General features: G+C 39.6%; 4 protein-coding genes across 4 annotated transcripts; 2 read left to right on the top strand and 2 right to left on the bottom strand. All coding sequences in view use genetic code 11, as the record gives it.

Annotated features, from left to right (window-relative positions):
- Positions 1–1,043: 1,043 nt before the first annotated feature.
- Positions 1,044–1,917, top strand: EGR_00788 (hypothetical protein; the record flags this gene model as incomplete). Its single annotated transcript, XM_024490037.1, has 3 exons — positions 1,044–1,235; positions 1,445–1,556; positions 1,829–1,917. The coding sequence occupies 3 exons, from the start codon at positions 1,044–1,046 to the stop codon at positions 1,915–1,917; spliced, it is 393 nt and encodes a 130-aa protein (XP_024355440.1).
- A 490-nt stretch (positions 1,918–2,407) lies between these two features.
- On the bottom strand, positions 2,408–8,464 carry EGR_00787 (IQ and AAA domain-containing protein; the record flags this gene model as incomplete). The annotated part of the gene is made up of 16 exons (XM_024490036.1): positions 2,408–2,506; positions 2,599–2,837; positions 3,104–3,281; positions 3,635–3,918; positions 4,375–4,565; positions 4,970–5,112; positions 5,222–5,328; positions 5,533–5,608; positions 5,774–5,845; positions 6,255–6,363; positions 6,887–7,072; positions 7,179–7,240; positions 7,499–7,684; positions 7,950–8,303; positions 8,333–8,420; positions 8,454–8,464. The coding sequence occupies 16 exons, from the start codon at positions 8,462–8,464 to the stop codon at positions 2,408–2,410; spliced, it is 2,385 nt and encodes a 794-aa protein (XP_024355439.1).
- A 534-nt stretch (positions 8,465–8,998) lies between these two features.
- EGR_00786 (hypothetical protein) lies at positions 8,999–10,569 on the top strand (the record flags this gene model as incomplete). Its single annotated transcript, XM_024490035.1, has 3 exons — positions 8,999–9,136; positions 9,411–9,971; positions 10,339–10,569. 3 exons carry the CDS (start codon positions 8,999–9,001, stop codon positions 10,567–10,569), a joined length of 930 nt encoding a protein of 309 aa, XP_024355438.1.
- Positions 10,570–18,648: 8,079 nt separating this feature from the next.
- Positions 18,649–24,295, bottom strand: EGR_00785 (hypothetical protein; the record flags this gene model as incomplete). The annotated part of the gene is made up of 12 exons (XM_024490034.1): positions 18,649–18,909; positions 19,048–19,301; positions 19,433–19,487; positions 20,647–20,678; positions 21,001–21,166; positions 21,278–21,505; positions 21,576–21,752; positions 21,816–21,923; positions 22,238–22,450; positions 23,120–23,401; positions 23,728–23,810; positions 24,259–24,295. The coding sequence occupies 12 exons, from the start codon at positions 24,293–24,295 to the stop codon at positions 18,649–18,651; spliced, it is 1,896 nt and encodes a 631-aa protein (XP_024355437.1).
- Positions 24,296–24,618: the final 323 nt, after the last annotated feature.

The raw sequence follows: 24,618 nt of genomic DNA, 5'->3' as shown, positions 1-24,618 counted from the left end.
TACCCAAAAACCAGCTTAAACATTAAGGTCAACTTCACAGTGGTGGCAAATAAATGCTAGCCTTCATGTAAGAATTAGGTATTGTACAATCGAAATAGTATTTGAAACTAGAAAAATTTAATTTGGGGTGAAATTAGGTGCTAAATACGCTGGGGTCGTGCATCGTTTTAGTAGATAATAGGCAAAAAGTGAGAGGAGTGGAATAGCCCTCTCGAAATATAAATGCCAATGGAAAACGTAGTTGCCAACGCATGACTTTGTCAGTAAAACAAGGTCTACTCCCTAAACTGCACAAATCACTCAGGTTTGCGCACAGTAATAATGAAAATTGGCTCTATTTTTGGACATAATGAACACAAAAAGGGCTTGTGGTGACTGTTTCGCTTTGGAAAGAGAGGAAAATTTCCTGAAGGTATTATGACGCACATGCATGACGAATGCAATAGACCATTACAGCGCCTATCTTAACCAAAGAAAAGCATAATTCAAGTACTTGGATGGCAAAAAGTGGCAATTAGAATAATGATTATTGGCTTGAAAATCCAGGAAACACAAACAAAAAATAACTTGTTTTACTGGCTAAAAAGCCCGTCAGAATTTTTAAAATATTAACTTGCAGGGAAGTGCATTACTTAGGCTCCTCAGTTTCAATCCACTACGAAATTTTCCTTTTTACGGTCTGGCCTTATATTGAATGTCCTTTCCTGCTTTATGATTGGTGCAATAGAGGGCGCGCTTGTTAGTAGTGTGTGTTCAGTTCTTCTCATGTGAAATGGTTGATTTATGTCGCAGCGATTATCAAAACGATGTGAGTCTTCGTTATACTTCTGGGGAATTTCATCAGTGATTTTGGTCTGGTATGGTGGTACACTCCTACTCGAGGCTGATATGGCTTAATTCACACGACGTTCCAGTGTTCGAAATGCACCCCCTTCTTAAAGTGCATATTATGCTTGGAACTCATTTGTGGTCGTGTTCATTACTTAACGTTACGCTTTATTTATTGTTGACCCAAATGCTATGTCCAATAGACTTTGCTGGAAATGTCGTGGGCAATGGCTGCCTACGATCACGCGGAAACCCACTACAATATACTCTGTGCCGTTCCGGACGCACGTATTCTCCGGTTATCAGCCGTTGATGATCGCATTTGCAAAACTTTTAGTGAGACTTTTCCTCATCTTAACGTAGACTGCTTTACCGAAGATGATATCAAGTCTGAGGAACAAAAAGAGGTGACAGGGCACGTCCTGGTTTTCTTTCTATTTCACTAGAATCCCTTAAAATTTCTCCAGAGGTTGTGTTTAACTTTTAAACCGTTTACGATGCCCTGAGTTCATCATTTAAACTGATGGAAACCTGTTTATTACTCATTTCTTATCTCCATTTACTATTTTTGCTTCATTGTGAGTGTTACATTGAACACTTTTCTTCTATCCCTTAGCTTTGGCGGTCTTTCTGCAACGAATTCGATGGTGTTGTCGAAGACTACAACCGTGGCACCCTTCTGAGGCTTGACTCATCTGGGGGCTACGATGAAAAGAACACATGCATCGGTAAGTCCACGAATCCTATTTACTACTCCCAATGTCTCCAAATTATTATGCTTCAAAATCGGCTTAACTGTCGTTTGCTTTGAATATAGTACCAGTAAATAACCAATTTTTTTATTGATTTTCGGCCGCCTTAATTCAAAAAGGCGTTTCTTGAATTTGCATCAACGAGGCCCTTTAATCTCATCAATATATTGGCACTTTAAAGAACGATAACTCGACGTTTTTGTACTGAACGTCGTTTGAGCTTCCAGTTATTCACTTTTCTCATGTAGTGCCCCGTGTGCAGTTTCTTGCAATCGAGATCGCACGGAATCGTAGAGGTCTGAACAACCGAATTCATCAAATTAAATCAGAACAATGACGAAGTGCATGAGAGCTTCATTACTACCTTTACGGCCCTACCTTTTGCATCTGAAAATCCTGTAAAAATAAAACACCTTTGTTTCTTAATTTGCTTCCTGCTTAAAACGCCTTTTACGTCTTGACCTTCATATTCATTGTATTCTGTAATCTGTGCTTCATCTGACGAAGCATCTCTTATATCCCGATGCAGTTGCACGCTTGCTATTTTCTAGTAACATAAATTTGTATAACAGTTTATATCGCGGTAATTTGACACACTATTTTTACCAGACTGTTTTTCGCTTTAGCAACAATTTAGGCCTTTTACTGCACTTGGAAAATCCTTCAAATTTTATCATCATGAAATAAGTACATTACCCATACACAGCTTCTTACCCCTTTCACTAATTGTGATGATTTAGTGTTAAAAGTGCATTTTCCCGATGTGTGTCAAGGGACCATTTTCGGGGATGTGAAAGTGAGATAGCGGCGTCAGGAGGCGTGGGGCTCTATTTGGGTTTCGGTTTAATAGCCTTTTTCTGAGCAACTCCTGCCTCCTCGATGACTCTCATTTTCTTCTTCCCCAGTGGCGTTTTGCGGTACCATTTCTAGGTCGAAAGTAGGCCAAGCTAATGTTTTCGAAGCCGTAAACATGTAAGACATTGTTTAAACACTGCTATTGGGTAAGTGTCACCGTTACCTTATACGCCTCTTCCTCCTCTAAAAAAACGGGGTCCATGCGAGAGAGTGGAGCGATCAGCTCCGAGGCCACGAGGGGTACCTTGTCCAGGAGGGCCAGGCGGCGCTCCGTGAGCACCTCCTTGCAAGCTCTATCCATCATTCCCATGGTGTACCCGTCAGAGACTTTCGCCAGCGAAGAGATATCCAGGGCGTCTGTCAGGACACCACCATTCTTCACGATTACCACTTTCCAAATGACTGAGGAAAAAGCCTATTACGATCAACATCATAGAATGGAATGAAGGACAAGAGTCATGACCTCCAGTGCCATTATCGGAGTTGATAATCGAAATATCGCCTTGTTTCATCAATATGGAAGTAGTTTTAACAACTCTATAACAAAGCATTGACAAAAATGGTAACGAGATAAATAAGTACAAACTCTAATGGACGGTCTATGCGGCCGGTGCATAATTTGTATGATATCAACCGTAAAGAGTCTCCGCAACTCGAGAATAACTCACGATATCGAGAAGCATAATCAGGACGCGGAAGAAGAATGATGCGGTCGTAGAGTTTGCAGAAGGGTTTCACCTTTGCGTCGAAAGGTGCGTGTGTACAGCCCACTAGAAGGATTCGGTCGCCTTGTTTTATCGTCCTTACGGCTCTTGGGAGTTCTCTCCTTAGGCGTTTGGGATCAGTCTTGTAAAAAAATGCCATTACTCAAGGAGCATGATTGACCATCACCACACTTTTTCAGAGTAATTTGTGGAGCGAATTAATCCTTGTTGAGATAAATTTGGCTTCTGATATGGTACAGCTATTAGGCATTGTAATTTGTATTTGATAAAATCTACGTTTTATGTAATAGAATGTTTGCGAATGTATGTGGCCACATTCTGCAAACAATGCAGACCTGTGTAGTTTAAAAAGGACAGACTTTGAGGTATTGGGTAAAGTAAGTTAAATAAATGATAGAGTTTTCCATAGAAAACTGCAAACGAATAAAGCACAGTTGTTGATTGAACCAGATGTAAAGTGAGGTTGCATCACACCTTGTCTATCTTGGGGATCCTTTTGCCAAACATTTTCTCGCATTGGTCCACCATGATCACCGAGGGTTGAAGGAGCCTCGCAGCCTTGAAGACCATGTTGAGGAGCAAGCGAGTGGCCTCCTTGCCAGTGTACTTACCCATTATGTTTTCTGCGGTCAAATCGAAGAGGTTAGCGCCTGTCTCGGTGCAAATGGCATGCACCAGTGTCTTCTTTCCTGTCCCCGAAGGTCCGGCCAGCAGGATAGAGCGCGTTAGACTGGCTCTTGCATGTACGTCCGGGGAACCTATTTTTGGACAAGCTACTGTGAACTCCGGACATTTCACCTGAGAAAAACGGTATTCATTTGTTTTATCAATGCAACTGAGCTTCAAAAAACGAGTTTCTTGATCACTCGGTACGACTTGGTGTGAAGACTTCTCTGAGATAAAACTCGCTCACTGAAGTTTCAGTTCTAAATGAACTGTTATACAAAATGAAATTGGCTGTGGATACTAGAAGGATATCAAACGAGGGAATTTGAAGTGCTCTTCGAAATAAAGTTAACCTGGTAAAAGCAAGTTGCAGTGGAAGAAGGACCTTTGAATGTGGGAACTTCTATTAAGGTATTTTGAATAGCGATTGTTGTTCATTTATTGGCAGGACCCTGACCATAGTGAAATGATGTGTTGATGCGTTAAAAAGCAGAAGTGAATTTTTTCTAAAAATATCAGCATAACAGCTGTACCTGGTCTGCACTTACCCAAAGGCAGAATCCCGTATAACGTGACTAGTTGTTTGACATCAGACAGAGAAGGCTGAGGTTCAATCATACTGCCCTTTAGAGTAGTTCCAAGGTATGAATATTCTCCATAGTATTGATCGAGATGTATATTTTGTGGTTTTTTAATGATATCCTCAATTACTAGTTCTTCATAAACTGATTCCAGTGTTCTTCAAATATGGAGAACAATATTTCACAGCTTGTTCGTAATACTCATCAATTTGATCACTTCTAATCTCCATGCTGTTTGCTATCGTAAAATGCTTACTACTGAACAATATGGAACGTAAGTCTTAAAATTCTTTAAAGGAAAAAAGCCAGTCTAAAATAAATTAACTTCACTTTGCAGATTCGCCAATAAAACTCACTAGCGTTTTCAATGATAAATTAAATATATTGCTTTTGAGAACTAGTGACAAGCATATGTGGCTCAACAGTATTCCGACTTCATTGAAAACCCATATGCAATCATCATACCCGTGAAAAAATGGTGCTTTGATAGATTGGTAAAAGTCGAATACACCATTAATACTTCTGCATTTTTATTAGCACACACGCGTTCATGTAGGCGCACCTGTCTTTTGTCAGATCCTTTAAACCCCCTTTCTTCCTCTTAGCCTTTGGTTTCTTGACTTTTCTTTTATTTATCCTCTTTTGCCTCTGACTATCAATGGAAATTTTCAAATTTCGCAGTTCTTGCCGCATCAAGTCGTCAACCTGAAAGCGGAAGGTTATTAAAACCTTGAAGCACTTTTCAAGAGTGTGGCTGTATTGTGTTTGTCATCATTAAGTACGAATGAAGAAATGAAGATGAAAATTCACGTACATTGGCACGGATTTCGAGTTCAAGTTGTGCACGCTTATCATTTTTAATAATTTCTTCTTCGTGTCTTTGAAAGGTATTGGCGCTTTCATCGCGATTCCTCCAGTTTTCTTGTAGAATAATGGTGCAACTTGTTAACAGTAAAACAATATGTATTTTAAAAAAATATACGAAACAATGTATGTAAAATTTTCAGCCCTTGGTAGAGATGCTTGTAACTGGGATATTTTGCTGGGACTTATCGTGGTAGATAAGTGGTTAGGGTAAGATGCGTTTAGACCAAAGGTGAGCGCTTTGGGTCATCGAATACTTACCATTATATTCCTTGCAACCATCAGTGAGATCTTGAATGAACGTGGAAGGCGACATGAACCAACCCTCCGGTTCTTTCTGAAGTAAACACTTTCAAGACCTAGTCAAAACTGAGACACCTAACATTTCCTGCTTAGATACGACGAAGAATTCAGTAGAGAGGTATTGTTGTGTATTTGTCAACACTTGAGTATATTTATGTAATTTTTAATGAAAAAGGGTTTGACTTATGAAAAGACATACCTTCTTTTCTAATTGGATTTTTTTACCACTATCCTTCAGCTCCTTTTCTTTACGCCTTCTCTCTGCTGCAATCTGAAGAAAAAGTTCACTTGGGTTTTAAATGAAAAACGAGTTTTATATACAAATGGCCAGCTCGATTATGCAGGAGTAAAATAAAAAAATATCAAAAGCAAGGGAGATAGCTACCCGCTACAACAGGCAAAGTGAGGTTGCCACCCAAAATTCTCTATTAATGCAAACACTACTGCTGGTAAATTTCTTAAACGGGCTATTCATTATACATCAAGGCAATCACAGTCATTAGAAAAATATTTTATTCAAATCATGTGCCAAAATGATCATTTCTCGCACCGAAAGTTGCTTTACTGCATTTTTTGCAAGGCTTCCAACAATCTAGACAGATATACATATCGATACTCATCACTGGTTGAATAGACTTTGGCTCCCCAAACAACTGATGTGGCTCACTCATGCGACTCACTCGTTCCTCTTCCTCCTGGGCTAAAAGTTCTGGAGGTTTCGGTTTGAAGAGCCACTGGGAGCCACCTTCTTCCACCGAAGGGTAGTCGGGGAAAACATCGTTGGTATCTCTAAAATTGAATGTAGCACCAGGAACCGCTTTTATATCCACAGGTGGATTTCAATAAGATAAAGCATAATTTCATATTCAAGCAAATTGTCTATGCCTTCTCAATCTGTCTTTCAGTGCCGACTGTTAATGGCAATTATCGTATTTGCCCTTCCATGACCTTTTGCAATGGAGGCAGCTCAAATTTCTTTCTTAAGAAGTTAACCACCGAAGACTCAAGGAGCTTAAAATTATCAACAGCAATACAATGGTTATTCAAGAAACCCATGAATACCTGTTCACTACAATCGTCAAATTGGATTGACTGACGATGGTATTTTGAATCTGGTAAAGTCTTATTAGGACGTTGGGATATTGATAAAATTGTATGTTTTATTCTTTTATACTCTTTCAATAAATGCAGCCTAAATCACTTTAACTTATGACACCTCAGCCGCCGTAGGATAGAAAATTCTACAGCATAGACATTTGGCATTGATAAAATTCTTTACTAGATATCAGTTTCGTTTGAGACTGACAACTACCTGCATTCAAGGAACCACTGACGTATTTGTTCCTCCATACGTTCCTGCATGTCAGTTCCCTCTGTTAGGCGTATTTTCTCCTTCACTTTGACCAGCGCCTGCTCATATTCATTTTGGTTCATACTTTGGGCAACTCGTCGCTGACTCTCGATTTTCCGCGCCATTTTCGTTATATTCGACACAACACTATTGTAATGTAAATTCATTGGCTCCTAAAATGAAACATGAATGCTATTTTTATTTAGTTTTTATACAGCGAACAAAAGACAGAAATGAACTTGCCATTCCCAACCATATGAATTCATCCTGTCGCGTGCTTTTTGTATACTGCCGTGCTAAGTACCCTCTCCAATGCTATATTGAGAAGTCAATAACGATGATTGGTCATTGGACATAAAAGTAAAATGCTTGAAAACCTTAAAATTGACGGCTGGCAAATAAAGGTGTTTTTTGAATAAATTTTCGTACATGTAAAAACTATTAAAAAAAACTTAGCAGTAAGAAACAAGCAGTCTCTGTAACTAAGAATATTCAATGCATCTTACTGCGCAAGCGTTTTAGTTCCTTAGTGGTTTGATCTCGGAACTGCAGATATTAATATAGGGTTCACACCTTTTGTATCACCTTGGCCGCATCTTGTGGATTGAGAACGTCTTTCATACGACTCTCAGGGTCCATTTCAGCTTCCTCCTGCATCCGTATTTCTCTCATATATTTGGCTCTTAGACGACCTTGCCTTGCGCGTTCGTGCCTTTGAATGATCAGCACCGCTTCTTCAACAGACATCGGTTCCTCTTCCTTTAAATTACAGTTATTTGAGCTGATTGTTTGGCAAAGTCAAATGAAAAAAATATTTTTACACCTCCCCCAGGGACTATTGTCTGTTATGTGAACTTGAATTTTTTGTTTAGTAAGAACTATATCCCTCAAAAAACCAGAACTGATCGCCTGTATTTTCAGCGGCTTAAGTTAGGTGCTTAGTACAGAATTTGATTGTAGACTGACCACATAAAAAGGGTCAAACCTGCAACATTTATTAAAAGGGTAGGTTTTATATGCTCACCTTAACCTGAGTTGTACCTAACTGACTTCGAACACTGTTGATGAATGCGTGCCTATCCCTTATTGTGTTCTGCGCATCCACAACAAAGTATTTGGGTATTGGAACCTGTATTTCGGTTGGCGTTAATTTAAATTCTGATAATATGTCATCGAAATAGTGGTATTCACTCAAGTCAAGTTTCACCATTTCTTCTTTCAGTTCAAGGATTCTCCCTATTAAACTGTCCAACAATTTTCGCAAAAGGATACGCTTCTGTGGATGAACAATCTGGTCGTAACATCTTTCAATATCTCTGAGTATTTGGATGTAACGGATGAATAGTTTTGCGCACGTAATAAAGGCCAGGCGAGAATCCTAGGAATCACACAACACAACAGTGATACTTGTATTCCCTTAGCACGTTCGCTCGGTTCTACAGTAAGTATGTCTTCCAAGCATGATTGGACCGATTTCCATTCAAAATTATAAGCTCTAAAGTGTGAAATTTGTGTAAACTAGAAGTACTCGTGTGACATTCCTGAAGTTCGAAGAGTTGCCGTTGCCACGGCCACAGTGTTTGCTGTTTTGGGTTCACTAAAATAGGCAGTACTGGATCAAATTTTTTACAAAGTGGGTACAACTATCACAGCTGGCAAAACTTGCTGTTAGAAGTTATGAAAAGTTATGAAAAAAAATGAGGCTTGCGAGATGACGCGGTCTGCAATTACACAGAAAACTCCAGTGGATTTGGAGGAGATTATATATTTGCTCTTGGCAGTAATAAATCTACAGGATTATGTACGCTACTAAGTGCTACTTTGTTGTGGAATTTTATGTTATAATTACGTCTCTATTTTGCTCATAAAACGACCTGTTTAATTAATTAATGAATTTACCGACTGTCTCCCATGGCATTTACTTTACCGATATCTGTTGTCAGAATTTTCTCATAGGGACAATATAGGCAGTTTCTTTATTACATCACATTTTGGGAGCGTTGGTTAACCTTTCGTATTGCCTGGCTGTGTCGTGTTTCGTTTGTGTATTATCTATATTGGTGATTATGCTGCATGGCAGTTCAGAGGGATTTGACGTTTATTTATCTACCAGCTGTGGAAGGACGCGACCATCTGAAGAATGACGTGTTCTTCTCATCACGTGGTGATCGTCCTAATGCTAATTTGGTGCTGTTTTGCGGAGATGCACAGGTAGGTTTTGCCACTCCGACTACTTTGTATAGAAATTTACAACCGAATACTTCTACGCTTAATTGTGGCTTGGATCAATGGGTCACTTTTGTTCATAAGACTGCTCGTTGTTTAAGTCGAAAATCTAGTATTATGGATGTACAGTACGTAAAGTGATTCTGAATAAGGCAATGATGTTATTAGCTAACCTTTTAGGCAAGCTGTTTATTCTTTATTAGGAAAATCTGGAGGTGTTGTGGATGTCACTAAATTGCTCTATTATTTTCTCCTACAGAATGAATTTAGCATTATGTCTGCTCATCCGCAGTTTGGAGGCCTTGCAGAAAAGTGGAGCTTCGAGGCTGTAGCTAGTCTTCTTCTCAATCGCCTCGAAGGTGTCTCTGGCGTTCACTTGTGGATAGTACGTGCGTCACGGTGGTCTCTGGACACTTTCGCTTGCTACACCAACTTTGTACGCTACAGCGGCAACGGTGTGCCAGACTACTCGGGGATTCACGGCATCGGCGACACCTCTCCCGCCTGGCGTCACCTTGACGCTCTGCTGAAAAATGCGGCGACTGCCGTGAATGGTGCCTGTGCTGAGTTACCCTGTGCCATCATCGGTTTCTCGAAGGGAGGCTCTGTTGTCACCCAGCTCTTCTACGAGTTGGGCATGTTCTTCGACCTCCCCGAATTTTCAGATATCCACCTAACCTCCCAAGTAGTGTCATTGACGTGGCTTGATTCTGGACACAATGGTGTGACACACTTGTGGCCAACATGGACGATACCACTTGCCCGACTCAGGCGCTATCCTTCCCTTCCCAAGTTGTTCGTCTTCGCCACACCCTATGAGGTGGGTCTACTTTCAGTGCCGGTAATCCCTTTCTGATTATTCTTATTGCATTCAACAGTATACTTTTGCATTCATATCCTCTGAGGTATTTTATTAACAACTGGCAATTTATAGCGCGCCACCAGTCTATTTCTAAAAGTTGTTTCAGGTTTCATCGCCGGTGCTTGCTCCTCAAATGCCTGACCTTTTTCAACGTTATTCTTACTGACATTCTGACTGTTTTTACTGTTTATATGTAGTTTTGACGTGATTTTGCAGTGGGGAATTTTCTTTTCAATCTTTTTGCCGCACTATGGTTGGTTTTGTGTGGCATGTGCATATTAGCTTAAGTACTGTGGATTTCACTTGAGTTACTTTCCTGAAACAGCTGTGCGACGAAAACCGACCGTGGAATAGTCGAGATTTCGGGACTTTCATACGTCTTCTGGAAGCCTTCAGGTTGCCCTACTACTCGGACACTTTTTACAAGGGCCACCATTGGGACTACTCATTTGAATTTCCTCAAACGCTTCGTGTCAGTATTAATTCGCATTTTGAGATTCTGGCTTGTTTTCCCATCCAACTTTGTATGCCAACTTCCTCCAACGTGTTATCTTGACTTTGTTTATTTTAATACAACTGTGCTTCCTGTTATCCCAATTGTATGCTTGGCACATCACTCAAATCGTGGTTCTTTGTCTTATCTGATCAAAGCTGGTGTCAAGCGCCCACTGGGATTACTAAGCTGACCTAAAAGAATATTGCTACAGGGATATAGGTGTCGTCAATTTGAGTGTTGTCATTAATCCTCGGCTAGGCTGGTTCATCCTTCCTGTCTATTCTATACTCTGATTTTATTTCATAGTTATTCTCAAACTCCGTTTTGTATTTTTTGCCATCTAGATCTCGTGGAGCGTGGTGGGTGAAGTTAAATTATGACGAAACAGCGTTCGATTTAGTCACAACGTAGAAGTGTTCATTTGGTCTTGGAACCTGATGTAGCGGGATTTGCCTGCGACCTGTGATCCCTTCAGCCGCCTAACTAATCATGAGCTATTTATCTGGCATCCTTTCAGGTCAGGTTGCACATCAGTACTGGATTTGTCTTTGATGTGAAGTATACGAAATAATAGGCTCTTTGGCGCGAGGAAATGAATGTCTGGTAAAATTTCCACTTCCCTAAAAGCGGTGACCTTAGGTGATGGTCCATATCTTGTGTATCAAATGTGAATTACCTCAAGCCAATTGTCTACATAACATTAACCATATGAGGACCGTGGTGTTCTGTTCCTCTGTTTACCCGGCATGAATTGGATTTGATTTTTCAACTTTTTTTTTAACTCAGACGAATTCTTCGTCGGTGACTTGAACATTCGAATGGTGCGGATTTTGAAAGCGATGTTTATAAAATGACGTTAGTCAGTGCTAAAAACGTCCCAAAATTAGAATGTTGAAGGTGAAGAATGTTGGGGAGGTTTCAGTTTCAAAGTTTCCGACCATAGTTAACCTTAGTAAAAAGGGTGGGATTTTGCACACTATGTGAGATTTGAACATAATCTCTACTAGAGCAAAATAAATCCTAGGTAATTGGAAGGGTTTTGGCGATGATTTGCTGACTGCGGCGGAAAACAGATGAATGCTGAAAAGCCACAAACTTCGTGATTTGAATTTTTAGCTGAGCCGACATGGGGAGGAAAATGGTATTTCTACACAACGATCCACCTGTCGGTACAGGAATAACTGTTTCCCTCTCGAAATATTCGTGAATGTGACATTATTGTTGCAATAACGCTTGTCTAAAGGCAAGTCAAGAAATGCACATTAGTTTAAAATGTTAATGTTAGAATTTCATGCCATAATGCGACCGTAAATTGCAAAAATGTGTTGTGGTCGGCTCTAACTGTAGCTGAGGGGTGGCCGAAATAACGTTTCCCTTTGGGAAATATTTGGGTTTAAGGGCATATTTACTAAAAAACGCTCCAGAAATCTGTATTGTAACTGATATTAAAAACGCCGTGTGCTTACGAGCTAGAATAAAGGAACAACTTTATAATTGTGCTTTTATACGTCCTTGCACGTTTTCGCGTCGTTATGAGCCCATCTTAGCCGAGTAAGGATTTTGCAAAATACTACTAATTAATTGGTGGGATTTTCTTAATTCACAATGGTCATACAACATTTACTTTCTTCCAATCTAAGCCTGTTTGTTAAACGTCCTATTTATTATGGCGGCAACTCTTCTTATTTCGTTTTGGCAGCAAAAATATGGGCATTTTGGTGCGAAAAACCCAGACGTCGATTTGGCACGGGAAAGACCACAAATAACAAATTCGTGACTATTTTGGCCTAAAGTGACCCGTAAGCACTTACCGAAAATCTTTTTGCATAAATATCCATAATTTAAACGTGCTAAACATCGTGGTCATCCCAAATACCTTCCATTTCCCTATTTTACAACGAGGGCAAACATTTTGCGTTAAAAATGGGTAATCAAATTTTTACCCGAGGTTTGTATGGTAACACTTGTGCTGGCACGTACATATCGTACCGGAGTCTACATCACTTATACCGCGTAAATAAATTCATCCAAACTTCTCAAAATTGTCACATAATACACAAATAAAAAGTGTAGTCATTTAATCGCTTATTAATTTCTACCAATTTAGAGAAAATCCATTACTCAAATGAGAAAGATTTTTTGCATTCTTTTATACTTCTCCGGTTCAAGTGTTGAGTGTTCAATCAGCCTTGTTGATAATGAGCTACAGAAATGCAGCCGTATAAGCTCGCGCCGTTCAAAAGCTCAGAATGTACCTTGATTAGGACGCACATGAAAAAGTGTGCACAAAGACTGACCGAAAATCACTAACTTTTAGTTTATATTCTACCAAAAGCATTATTTCAAAGCAACACAAAGGCCTTGGATGCGCCTCAAAAAGTTGGCGCTATAAGCAAACGCTATTTCCATTCAAATGCGCACTGCATCTCATAACTAACAAGTGCTGAAATGCATGTACTATCACCAAATCGGTAAACAAACCCAAGTGCTACGGTATTGATGCTCCGCTTTTCATTAAAATGTAAAGATCTGCAAAGCTGTAAGGAAAAACAAGGATTAAATAATTTGGACTTGCTTAAAGACTGTAAAAGTACTTAATTTTGCTGGGTTTTGTGTTATTTAAGTGGTTAAATCAGGCAAGATACCTTTTTCATTAATCAAAGCGGCGCTTCTACTTTATTGTAAGTACAACTTGAAGCATAATTGCGACCAAAGAACTCCACATCAAACAATTCGGTTTTTTTTGCTGACATTCCTTCCTTCTGTGCATTTTACAGCGTTTTCGTGTTTACAGGATTAATACCAAATAAAGAAAATTCTGTGAATAAGTTGCTGATGGTACGGCGCAGTATGTTCGACGTTGTCTACTGCCTTGCGAATAAATGAATGCTTTTGCAGTTCAAGGCACTATATGCTGAACCATGGCCACACAGCAGAGAGGCGAAAAACCCCATCAATAATTTGCGTCACCTTTTTCGTATGTGCTCTGTACTAGTAAGCAACACCATCAAAAGTATGTTAAAATGGCCCAAATTATTTTCAAAATGTCATCCTCTACTGAAGTTCACTGGGAAGTGGGGGATGCGAAAATTCGAGGTTTTTATACTTTCCTGCAGGACGTGATACTGGGACAATCTTAACCAAACGACTGTTCAATAGCGTTATAGCAACTTATTACACTCTGACCGGAAACCTGATCTAAATATAAGGAAGCTTGAAATCCATCGATAAATCATGTTTTTGCATTAATTTTCACTCGAATTATGCGTACCTGAAGACATCGTACAGTCTAAGACGCTACCCTAGATTAACGCGACAAGGCATTTCTACCTGAGGTCTTACTGAATGCTCACAAAACTGCATCATCTGAGCATAAATATGCATGCCACTTATCCAATGCGTTCAAAATACTGCCGCCACTCCCGAGAGGAACAGAAGTTTATCGAAGTGCGCCAGCCAGGGACGAGAGATTCACAATTTCAATATTTACAATTTAGCTATGAACGATGATAGGGTATCTAATACCAAGTGGCATTTACATTCCCGCACAAGATGGGTAACACTCCGACCCCACTAACCATTCGCCACGACGTCCACATCTCCTGTTACTTTAAAATAAGTCCATTTCCAAACCTCCCATCGGACGCGACCTTCAGCGAATAAAATGGGCTGCTACTTGACAGTTCTCATGTAGATTACACTTTACACCTATTGAGCATATCCTCGTCAAAGGACTAATGACTGAAATTCTTATGCTACCTATATTTGTGCATATTATGGACAAACATAACAGCTTTCAAAATTCTCAACATTTTGCTTTGAATGTGAGAAGCCTAACCAACAGATTAATAAGTCGATTAAAATAAATTCAAGTGAAATAAATTATAATTAAAGGCAAATCGTACTACTTCCGGTAGACTGAAACGGAAAGGTTGGACTGCGCTTACACAATCCATTTCTTGAATTTTGTCGATTTCTCAACTGAGCAATCTTCTCGATAAAACGAGAATGCAATCAAATGGAATGTAAACCTAAAATTCCTGTTTTAAACCTAGTACATAAAAGATTTACAGTTTATGCCTTATACAGCCTATCCATGAAACGTTTACACGTATGGAGTTGTGTATGGTTTTCTTCATTCCCATACTTATCTTGATAGCGTAGTACGTTGTTTGCTTAACTCCCAGTTTCAGTAAGGAGGCCACTTTGGGTCTCTGCCATTGTACCTCCGTAGCTTTCAACCTCTTCTGTAGGAAAACAACACATTATCTGCCCCAACGTTCCCTTTATTTATTATAACTACAATTCAAAATTCCTGAATAAAGTACAGGATCTTCGCTATATTCGAGTAATTGTAATTAAATAATCGTGATTACGGCTACATTGTCAAGTGTTTTAAACGTTCTTTAAGTAAAAACTAGAAACTTGAACCCCAATCATTTTTGTAGCAGATTCCGTGTTTCATTACTTTAATTCTGGTTTAAAACCCCTGAAACGGAAGAGGACATATTTTATCCTAGGGACATGGTGGAAGTTAGCAGGTTATCAAAATTTAACATGGAGTGGATTTCTTTTCTTCCTCCGGGGCCGATAACGTCCGCCCATTCACGGGTTTCGCACTTGTCATTTAAAAAGCATATTCAAACAGACATTTTATGCCTTATCTAAACAAAGTAAAGTCACCCGAGATACTTCAACACCTAGTGAAGTAGTACATTTGAAGATAAAACAGGGTGCTAAATTTTTAACTTGATTTCGTGTTAAATACACCCTACGATTGCTCTTATAGGAGAAAATTACATCATTTACATATCTTCTGCTAATGTAATACTTTGAGTTTTTGTCTAACTCTTCGTTCTGGTTTCCCCAGCACTTAAGGCACATCCTTTATCTTTGCTGGGCGGCGTGACCTCCAGATCATGCCAGTAGTCCCCATGCTCTTCTGTACATCAGCAATACATATTCTACCCTAGTATTGTATCTTCTTTCGACTTCAGGAAGAACTCAGGCTGTTTCAATCATTTCCAAAAGTAGTTCACTTTCCTTTTTCTGAGACTGAGCTGTTCGGGAACCGAAAAAAACCATCATGCATATTTCAAAACTTTAGTGATATTCATTTGGCTTATTGCCAAATAAGATTTTAGGTTTTTGGTTACATGAAATCAGACAATCGTTATGACTTAATTGTTTTTTTTTGACATGGGTAGCAATGCTACACCCAGTTGCGCAGCCCTTTTGGGGCTCACAGCGCCTCATCTAGTAGAAACTCTACCTCTCTTTAGTAGCGAGGAATTTCTTATTTATGGTTATGAACCTAGTACAAATGCAAGCAACTAAAACGGTGGCCAAATTAAGCGCTATTCGTCCTATTTTAAAAAATGAGGATTTGTTTCCCGCATTGGGCAACAATCGGATTCTTTTGATGGACGGAGTGGTGCCATATGTAACTGTCCGCCCAACGTGGATGTTGTTTATAAGGTCTGGGGAGACACGAAAGTGATCCATTGGTTGCTTCTAGCGCGATTATCAACCTTCCTATTTCGAAATTTTACAGGTCAAAGTTATTTCCTCAGGTAGATTCTCATGCCAACCAAGTTACTATTCATAACAAATTCAGGTAGTTGCAGTGAGGATACTGCTTTAAAAACAGACAGCTCATATGCCCTCTTAGATGCGATTTATGGCCTTTAACTTAACAGAGGTGACAAAGGCTCTTCTTTGGAAAATTTTGCGCTAGCCATGAAGAGAAAATCGTTATGTACTTAGTATGGTTTGTACAGTAGGAAGTTTTGCCGACGCAAACCCTTTTTGCCATCTCTAGAAAACAATTTATTGCCTTTGCAAATAGGTGGGGACATAGAAGTCCACCAATCGAAGGAAGGCATCGCGATGGTGAGGGTGATTTGCGCTATCAGAGGATGGAACGAAGCAAGGTTTTAAGTGCCATCAAGCATATTTTAAGGCGGTGATGGTATTCAAATGCATCCTTGGGTATTTTGTTATTTTAAATCTAATTTTGGGTCCATAAAATTGTCCATTCGTGAACAGTGGTCGTACATACACTTAAATAGATGCAGTTTTCAGATAAATCCCTGAATTCAGAAGACGAATTGTAGGATATAGTTATTTTCATGGTTACAAGGATAAAACACCAAATAAATCGTTCTTCGAAATCTCTTTGTAAGAGCACTTTGTATGCCCTTGCAATAAGTAAATTAGATAGAATTTTGACGAAAGTGTATTCTCAGAAATTGCAGTAAATTAAGGCCTTTTTCAGCTAGTTGTTCATAATACAGGTAAAGTGATTGAGTCAGAGTGGCATTTCATAGATATCTTTTTTTTAAATGAGCAAATATGGAAATAATGAGGAAGAAAACAATTCAAGTGAAGAGAATTAAAACAGATACAAATTTGCGCCCAATTAGGCAAAGCACAAAAGCGAAATTAGGGCGTTTACCCTAGCCAATGGAGAATGAATAAATGTGACCAGTCTCATTGTTAATGGCAACTCACTGCCACAATGTGGAATTTTTCGGCACTTTTACTGACTTCGGAATTTTGGCGGTGATGCTTGATAAAATCAGAATTCGTCCTTTTAATTAGTACTGTTGGGCTGATTTTTGTTTTTTTAGATCTTACTCTAATTTTTTGACATTCATTTACTTGTTCCGATTTCCCTTTACGGGAACTCTTCTTACTTAGTCGATTATTGATGCTATGACAACATTGATGCATTATTTATTGCGGCGGCCCGAGGCTTCCCTGAGGTCGAAAGAAGTTGTAATGCTATGGCAGAATACGTATTGGTGACGCACAGAAGGACTGGAAGGGGACTACTGCGATAGCCTGGGGCAAACCCGCCCAGTGAAGGCACAATGGTGGAGCAACGAGAGTTAAACAAACACCCAACGTACTACAGCAAGCAGCAATCGGTTCTCAAAATATTCGCGTTTCAATTCACAATGCATGCCTACATGCAACCTTGCAATTCATTATAGGTAGTGGAATTTTTCCTGTAGCTCCCTCGTAAAATCGCGTGGTAAATGCTACGAATTTATGGGAGTTAAGATTATCAAGTAGTTGTTTTTTCATTTATCAATTCTAAATGAATCATGACCAGCTCAAGTTGCACAACATGGCTCTATCGGCTAATCAGAATTAAATTTTGGTTTCACTTCCTCGCTCCCTTATGCATATCATAACCAATAAAATCCAGATATGAATTAGGAAAAAATTGTGAGACTTGCATGGCTAAAAATGATTTAGTTGATTCCTAAATTAATTTTTTGTGCAACCGAAATACTTGTGGCTGGGAATTTTTCAACTCTTTGGACGAAGTATCACTCATGTAATGAGCCGCATCCCGACTAGATCCCATGAAGGACACTACAAACTTCCAAAAAGACCGGAAGATCACATCGGTGGAACTTGTTACTCTCCCCTTTGGTGATATTTTCAAAAGGCACAAGCAATGGACATGATTCTTCCTTCCCATGCCTTTTAACAGTTCCCAAACACATCTTATGACGGCATCTTCCTCGTTTCATTTCATTTACTACGCTTTCATGGTATTCTGACTGGATTTTTCACAATATCATGCCACGTAAATGAGCTCCCAAACTGCGATTCGCAAAGTCAGATTCCACTTTTGTCGTGAACGTTAAACGTAGTGCACGAATCCACGCACCATAAAATTCTAAGGTCGGTATTTCACATGGCCCCAACTTCAAGCTATATTCCGTCGGTGACTACACTTCGGTAGTTCCGATCAGGCACGACAGAACTCTGCTGGTCGTCAATGTTTCTACGAATGACGGTCAGGCAATCCAAAATCAAGTAATTCCATGTAGCAATTATTTTCAGAATCAGGATAGTAGAAGCATCAATGGGGGCAACCCAACAAGATTGGCGTCATTAACAAATAAATGGGTAAAATATTTCTATCGGAAATAGCTCTAAATTATTTTGGGTTAGAATTCTTCTGAAATTATTTTGCTTCCAAAATCAATAAAAACAAGCATTTCTTTTCTGAATTTTTTAATGCAAATATGGAAGAATAATGTGATGCAGAGGAATTTCACATGGTTGAGTCATTTACAACTCAGCTATTATTGCCATACCGCTTCAGATGAAAGGAATTTACTCGGAAAGATCAGGAAGACCTCGTAGAACATACAACGCCAAACTTCTCCTGCAAGTTTCTCTGTTCGCAGCAGTAGATAAAAAGCAACCACCTCTGCCATTGTGTTGGCATTCCAAACGAATTGCCCCTCTGCTCGAAGTCCAATACCCCCTCTCCGTACCAGTGGCGGATGGCAAACAAAGAGAACCTAGATGATTTCCACCAATTTGCAGCAAGAACGCGCAGCCCAAACCCACGAAATTATGGAACTTTCTTGTCTGTAAGTTAAAAAAACTCTTTAAATATCTACGACTATTTGGACACATCGCTTTTATTAAAATTTTTGCCTCCACACTTATTTAAACCCAACGCTAGTCCAACAGAGCTTAAGCAAACGTGAGAGCGAAAGGACTGACTTGAAATACTGGAGCTCCACCCCCAGTAAACTTAAAGCCAGGTAACTCGGTCAGTTTGCAGGGAATGCCAAAACGGCTGCACATCTGAAGCAACTGGGTGTCCGGACTGACAAATTCTGCGGTAGCAGAGAAGTTATCGTTGGGCCTCTGGAAAGCGAGCACACGAATGAGTTGTGAGAGCAACTGCCAGGCAACGGCCTCCTGACGCGGACTTGGGAGCTGTTGCTCCTCGGATTTCCAATTGAGACAATTTTCTAATGAAAGAAACGTTTTTTTTTGCATTCGTGCTATGAGCTAAAAATTGCACAATTTTCTCGGGAAAAAAGTATAAAAGTGTTATCCATTGGCGATAAAAATGTTTTATAAAAACCTTTAAAAAGATTACCTTTGTTAAGTCCAGTAGTCCCGATATGATATTTGCTAGTAGTATCCATGTTACCCTAGAAAAAAAAACCAAAGACGAACTAAAATAAAAAAGGCTGTAATTACTCGCCTTAAGAAGCATATAGTGTAGATCTCCACATATTTGCTAACCGTTTCCGGATATGAATTTCCATTTCAAGACGTATCCCGTACTTCCGAGAACTTATAACACTTAAATGAGGGCATTGCTGTCTTGTTTAGCATAGTTTGCAATGAATAAAAACTAGTGGGAGTGAGAGTTATCAGCGGATCCTCACCAATTGCTGCAGCCCACACCCAAATGTGTCAATTCCAACTGACCAACAGCGTCTACCACTTTTCGTCGATGAATGCAAAGAAACATTTCGCAAGGTGCTTCGTGATCTAGAATGTTGGAAAAAAAACTGTTTAACTGAAACCCATAAACGACTGTTTGATTACCACTGCAAGAAAGTGTCTAGAGTGATTCACCATGTGACCTTTAACAATCAGGATCACTACTGAGGCACATTCCTTAATCGACAAGAACGCTGCAAAGTTTTAATTTGGGTCCACAATCAATTAAATTTCACTATTTATTAAAACTTGATGATACCATCTGCTTGTGGGCGTGTTTCTGGCGGCAGAACCCTAAATTAACTTATCTTCATACAGGTCAAGACCATACCTTCCATTAGAAGACTTGAAATGGGATTTTACATTCAACAGCGTAGCCGCTTTGAATATGAGAATTTCCTCCGCACACGAAAATGTAACAAGTGAATCCTATAGTAAAACGGGACAAATTAGCAAATAAATAAAACTACTACTTTACAGTGTAAGTTAACATGGTACCCTACGAAGACCCATTTGCGATTAAAGTAAAAACACGAGTACACAGAACTGTGCCAATGAATTAACTCTTAATAATGTCAAAACGACACCTGAAACATCGTGTTTAATGTACTAAATGCATGTTAAGTAATGGTAAGACTTGCAATAGATTTCTTTTATACTTTGATTTCCAAGGGGAATGGAGGGCACTTCACAAGTTGGAAACTATTTGACTCTAAAATCGCTTGAGCATGTATTTACTGTGGAATCGATCAAGATGGAAGTCCTTTCGTTCATCCACAAATGGTATTGTCTTAGGTAGTTTTTGCCTCATGTCAACATGCTACCTACTATGCACGGCCTTCTTTATAAAGTTTAACTTACTTCAATTTTCTCCTGTTGACGCCCCACTGCACCTAAAAAATTTGAGGAAATTAAATTCAATCAATCACTTCAATTGTAAGCAATAAATTTCATAAAAGTCCGATCATTATTCAGGTCTCATTAGAAGTATTTTATTTTAATAGTACGTGTGATTGGACGCTTAAATGGAAACCCAGGAAATGAAATTAACAAGCACAATGAGGTACGAACCAGGAGAAATGAGCATGCAAGTGGAGCCAAGGGTTAACTAACGCACACAGCATGCTGAGAGTCTCATGCATCGGCAGTCACACTAAAGCGGCACTACTGGTCTGGAGCACATCTACCCTCCGTACAGCACGCGTGGGCTGGTACCTGGGGCGGAGTGGTGGAGGGCTGGGGGAGGCGAGACAGCAGACCGTGCTAAGTGAGGATAGGGACTAATCCCTATGGCTTGCAATGCCCTCTCTGCGGCCGACCGCTTGGCAAGCCGCTTGTTATCGCACGCAGCACCTCGAATAACCATCTCGCCCAGTCTGCACTTCAAACGAAAACAGAAGGTACAGCTATTCGCGTCCAATTTAAGTAGACCAATCAACCATCTCTGCATGATCAAAGTATTTAATATTAACTTGCCTTTTTAAAAACTTACAAAATAACGAAATTTTACTGATCGGTGGTTTGCTTTGTTGGTTCCGCCGCTTCTACGAGAAAGTGATGCAGGAATCGAAGGTGACAATTTCTCTACGGTGTAAACAGGTGGTGGCTCATCGTTGATGCGTTGATTGAGCTCCAAACGCTCAACAGGATGGAGGGAACCTGTGTACGTCAGATCGCCCCGCGAAGCAGCATTGTCTCCTCTCCGATTTGCTGTTGGAGGCTAAAATGCATAAAGAAGGAGTCGATTTTTGCTCAAAGAGTTCGCTTTAAACCACTGCTTGATAAGCCACCTTTATTGAATTCTGCAACGGTGAACATCTAGTAATATCACCGCTCTTGAATTTGTCAAGCATTAGACGCGCGGCAAGCTCCTTTGCTCGCTTCACACTTTTTGCGGATGCCTCGGTTTTGATAAGTGGGAACAGGACACAGGATGCGGAAAATTGAGATTTTGAAACGTGTTTCATCTGGAAAGTTAGAGTTAAATTCAACTCGATGGGGAAAAAAACTGATGAACATCCTTGACTTACAACTTCGTAAGATACTGAAAAACCTCGGAGACGTGCAAGAAGACCGACTTTCCAAACAAAACTTTGAATGCAGATTTCATCCATCTTTTCCACCAGTGCGCGAATTGCCTGAGTCACAAAACACACTGGGATCAACGCATGTTAGGAAAATTTGAGCCTGCTTATTCTATAACCTTATTAGTATGCAACCTGATCATGCAGTTTGGGAAAGCCATTCTCCTTGAGCTAAGTCGGTAATACGTGATTGAGAGATCGTATAATCTCCGATCTCCTGTTTGATTGTGGGTTGAGGAATGTATTAGCTAATATCTATTAGCGAGACAGTCTGCTAAAATAACTATAATGAGATTTTAAGCCCCCTCTTTACTTTTAATCAGTTTTCAACGCCGCTGCCCATCCGTATGTTAAAAGATGACACTTACGCTCAAAGCTTTGAAGCTCGCTTCCTGATATCCCAGCGGCGAAAGAAACTTGCATTCGCAAAATGACACACAGTGATCCAGTCCAGATTTAAATAGTCGTATCGGTACTTTGAACAGCCTCCCTAACTTGACTAGGTCTGCGTACGAATGCTTTGACGGCAAAAGTTCGGCATCAAAAAGTCTCAGTATGGACTCCAAACCATCTTGTCTAGGCTACGAACCAAAAATGAAATGTATCACGGTAAAAAAATATTTGCGCAGTATGAAGCACGGCCAGCTTGACTGATAAGATTGTCCTCATGATCAAATGCAAATAAGTAACTACCAGCGGGGCAAGAGCCAACGATAGCAACATTAGTTTCGAGATTATAACAAACAGTGGTCATTTTTTCTATCACTACGAACGCTGTATGTTTGGACAATAACAATCAATTTTCTAATAATTGGAAGCACATAAGCTGTATTTAAAAAACTAGGTCAACGTCCCAGTAAGGCAAAACTACCGCTAAAGTTCCTGTTACCGCAAATAAATCGGTTAATTTATACAGAAAAGGCATAATTCATTCGCACAGATAGAAACCCAAAAACTGTAAATAATCGCATTTTCGCCAGCAAAATGCATTCCTTAAGATAAATTCCAGAACACTACTTAAAACCACATACTTACTATTTAAGAGGAAACTAGGTACAGTCGAAAATATTTCACTTGGGTTTTAAAACATCTTAATTACCTAACACGGCATAGGCAATTTAGACTGCACGTAGATGCAATCAGCATACCGACGGGAAGCAAACATAGTTTGAAACATTTGGTGGTAAAAAGGTTTCTCAAATAAAGAGTATTCCAAAAAATTTAAATAGATCTACCACAAAATAACACACCGAGGCATCAAGGGGAAGCTCATTCTGTTGATTCAAAGAAGACAGCGCCGTGAGCGCAGAGTTTCTTTTCGCGACTTTAATGGAATGGCCAAAACCATCAAACAAATTAGGGATTATTGCGTTCTGCTGTCTTGTTACAATAGTCTGTACATGAAACAATCGCTCATGTGGAAGACCAGTTTCATCAATAACTCTCTGATGAAACTGTAGACCCTCAATTCTACAATAGCTTCGGAGAGATGAAATAGGATTTGTCAATGAAGCCATCACCAACTCACGCACCTAAAATGCAAGGCATGATATCAATAAATTAACATAACAAACTATCATAATGGAACACATGAGGGGACAGATTGAAAAAGTAGAACTCCAACAATATGAAACGTGGGTGTCTTCCGTTGGACAAAAAAGACAAAAAGGCCTTGGTTTCACCGCGAAAAAGTACACGAGCAACAACAATTAATGACTACAATGGAGAAGGTTCTACAGCTGGGGGACACACAGACAATTATATCCTATACAGAGCTTGTATAAATAGCAATCAACCATCAGGCATGTATCACAAAAAAGTACAGATCTAATTTATTCAGCACGAAACGCCGGACTACCCATGACAACGCTAACAGGCACTGGAACAAGTGATCAGAGATTGCTTGATTTCCCGGGAACAATTTAATGGACTCTGGAAAGACTAAACAAACTAAAACAAAGTAGGAGTGAAAACGGGTCCCAAACATAGAAGAGAATAGCAGAATATTGCTTCGCTTTCACACTTTCCTGTAGGTAAACATGACATCACAATTTATACCTCAGGATAGCATACATACTTAACGGCAAAAAATGACATTAGGTACATTTACACTAACAGCATAAGGATTTTGGTTTTCGGTCTTTGACCTTGCCACGCATTATGCGCTTCTAAATAGGATTTGCACAAGTAGGTAAAAGTAAGACGATCGCAGTTTACTTATTAAAAATTGGAAAAAACTCATCTCCTAAACGAAACTGTCGCTGAAGTAATGAATTATTTGTAGGCTATTATGCCTACAAGTGATCTAGTAATTCATATGACTAGAGTAGAACTGTAGAACTAAAATAATTTGCGATTTTTTGTTTGCTTTATTCGTTGCATAACGAACCAAAGGCGCTAGGTGTGTAGCCGGTGGCGCGCCACATTGGGGTAACGAACCCCTGGACAGGTGTCGGGATTGCATTATGCAATCTGCAAAAGTTGCTTTTAGAAGGGATCCTGAATCAAAGGGGTATTCGTCTGCTAATTTTTTGTCACATATCCCTTAAGCGTAATCAAGTTTCGTTGCTCGTTAAGCAACACAATTCTAGACGTCTTGAGAAATAGAGGCTGGCAGGAGCTTGGACCGTATCCTTGCATTTAGATTACTATTATGTAGTGAGGACGAAAGTTTCGACTTTTTCTGGTGTACGATCGAGTGGATGCGTGATAATTTTGATCATAAATATCTGGCTGATCACGTTCGATT

This window comes from Echinococcus granulosus (genome assembly GCF_000524195.1).
Source record: "Echinococcus granulosus chromosome Unknown EG_S00003, whole genome shotgun sequence".
Classification (NCBI taxonomy): domain Eukaryota; kingdom Metazoa; phylum Platyhelminthes; class Cestoda; order Cyclophyllidea; family Taeniidae; genus Echinococcus; species Echinococcus granulosus.
Note: the sequence above shows the minus strand (reverse complement) of the source record. Positions and strands in the feature narration are given on the sequence as shown.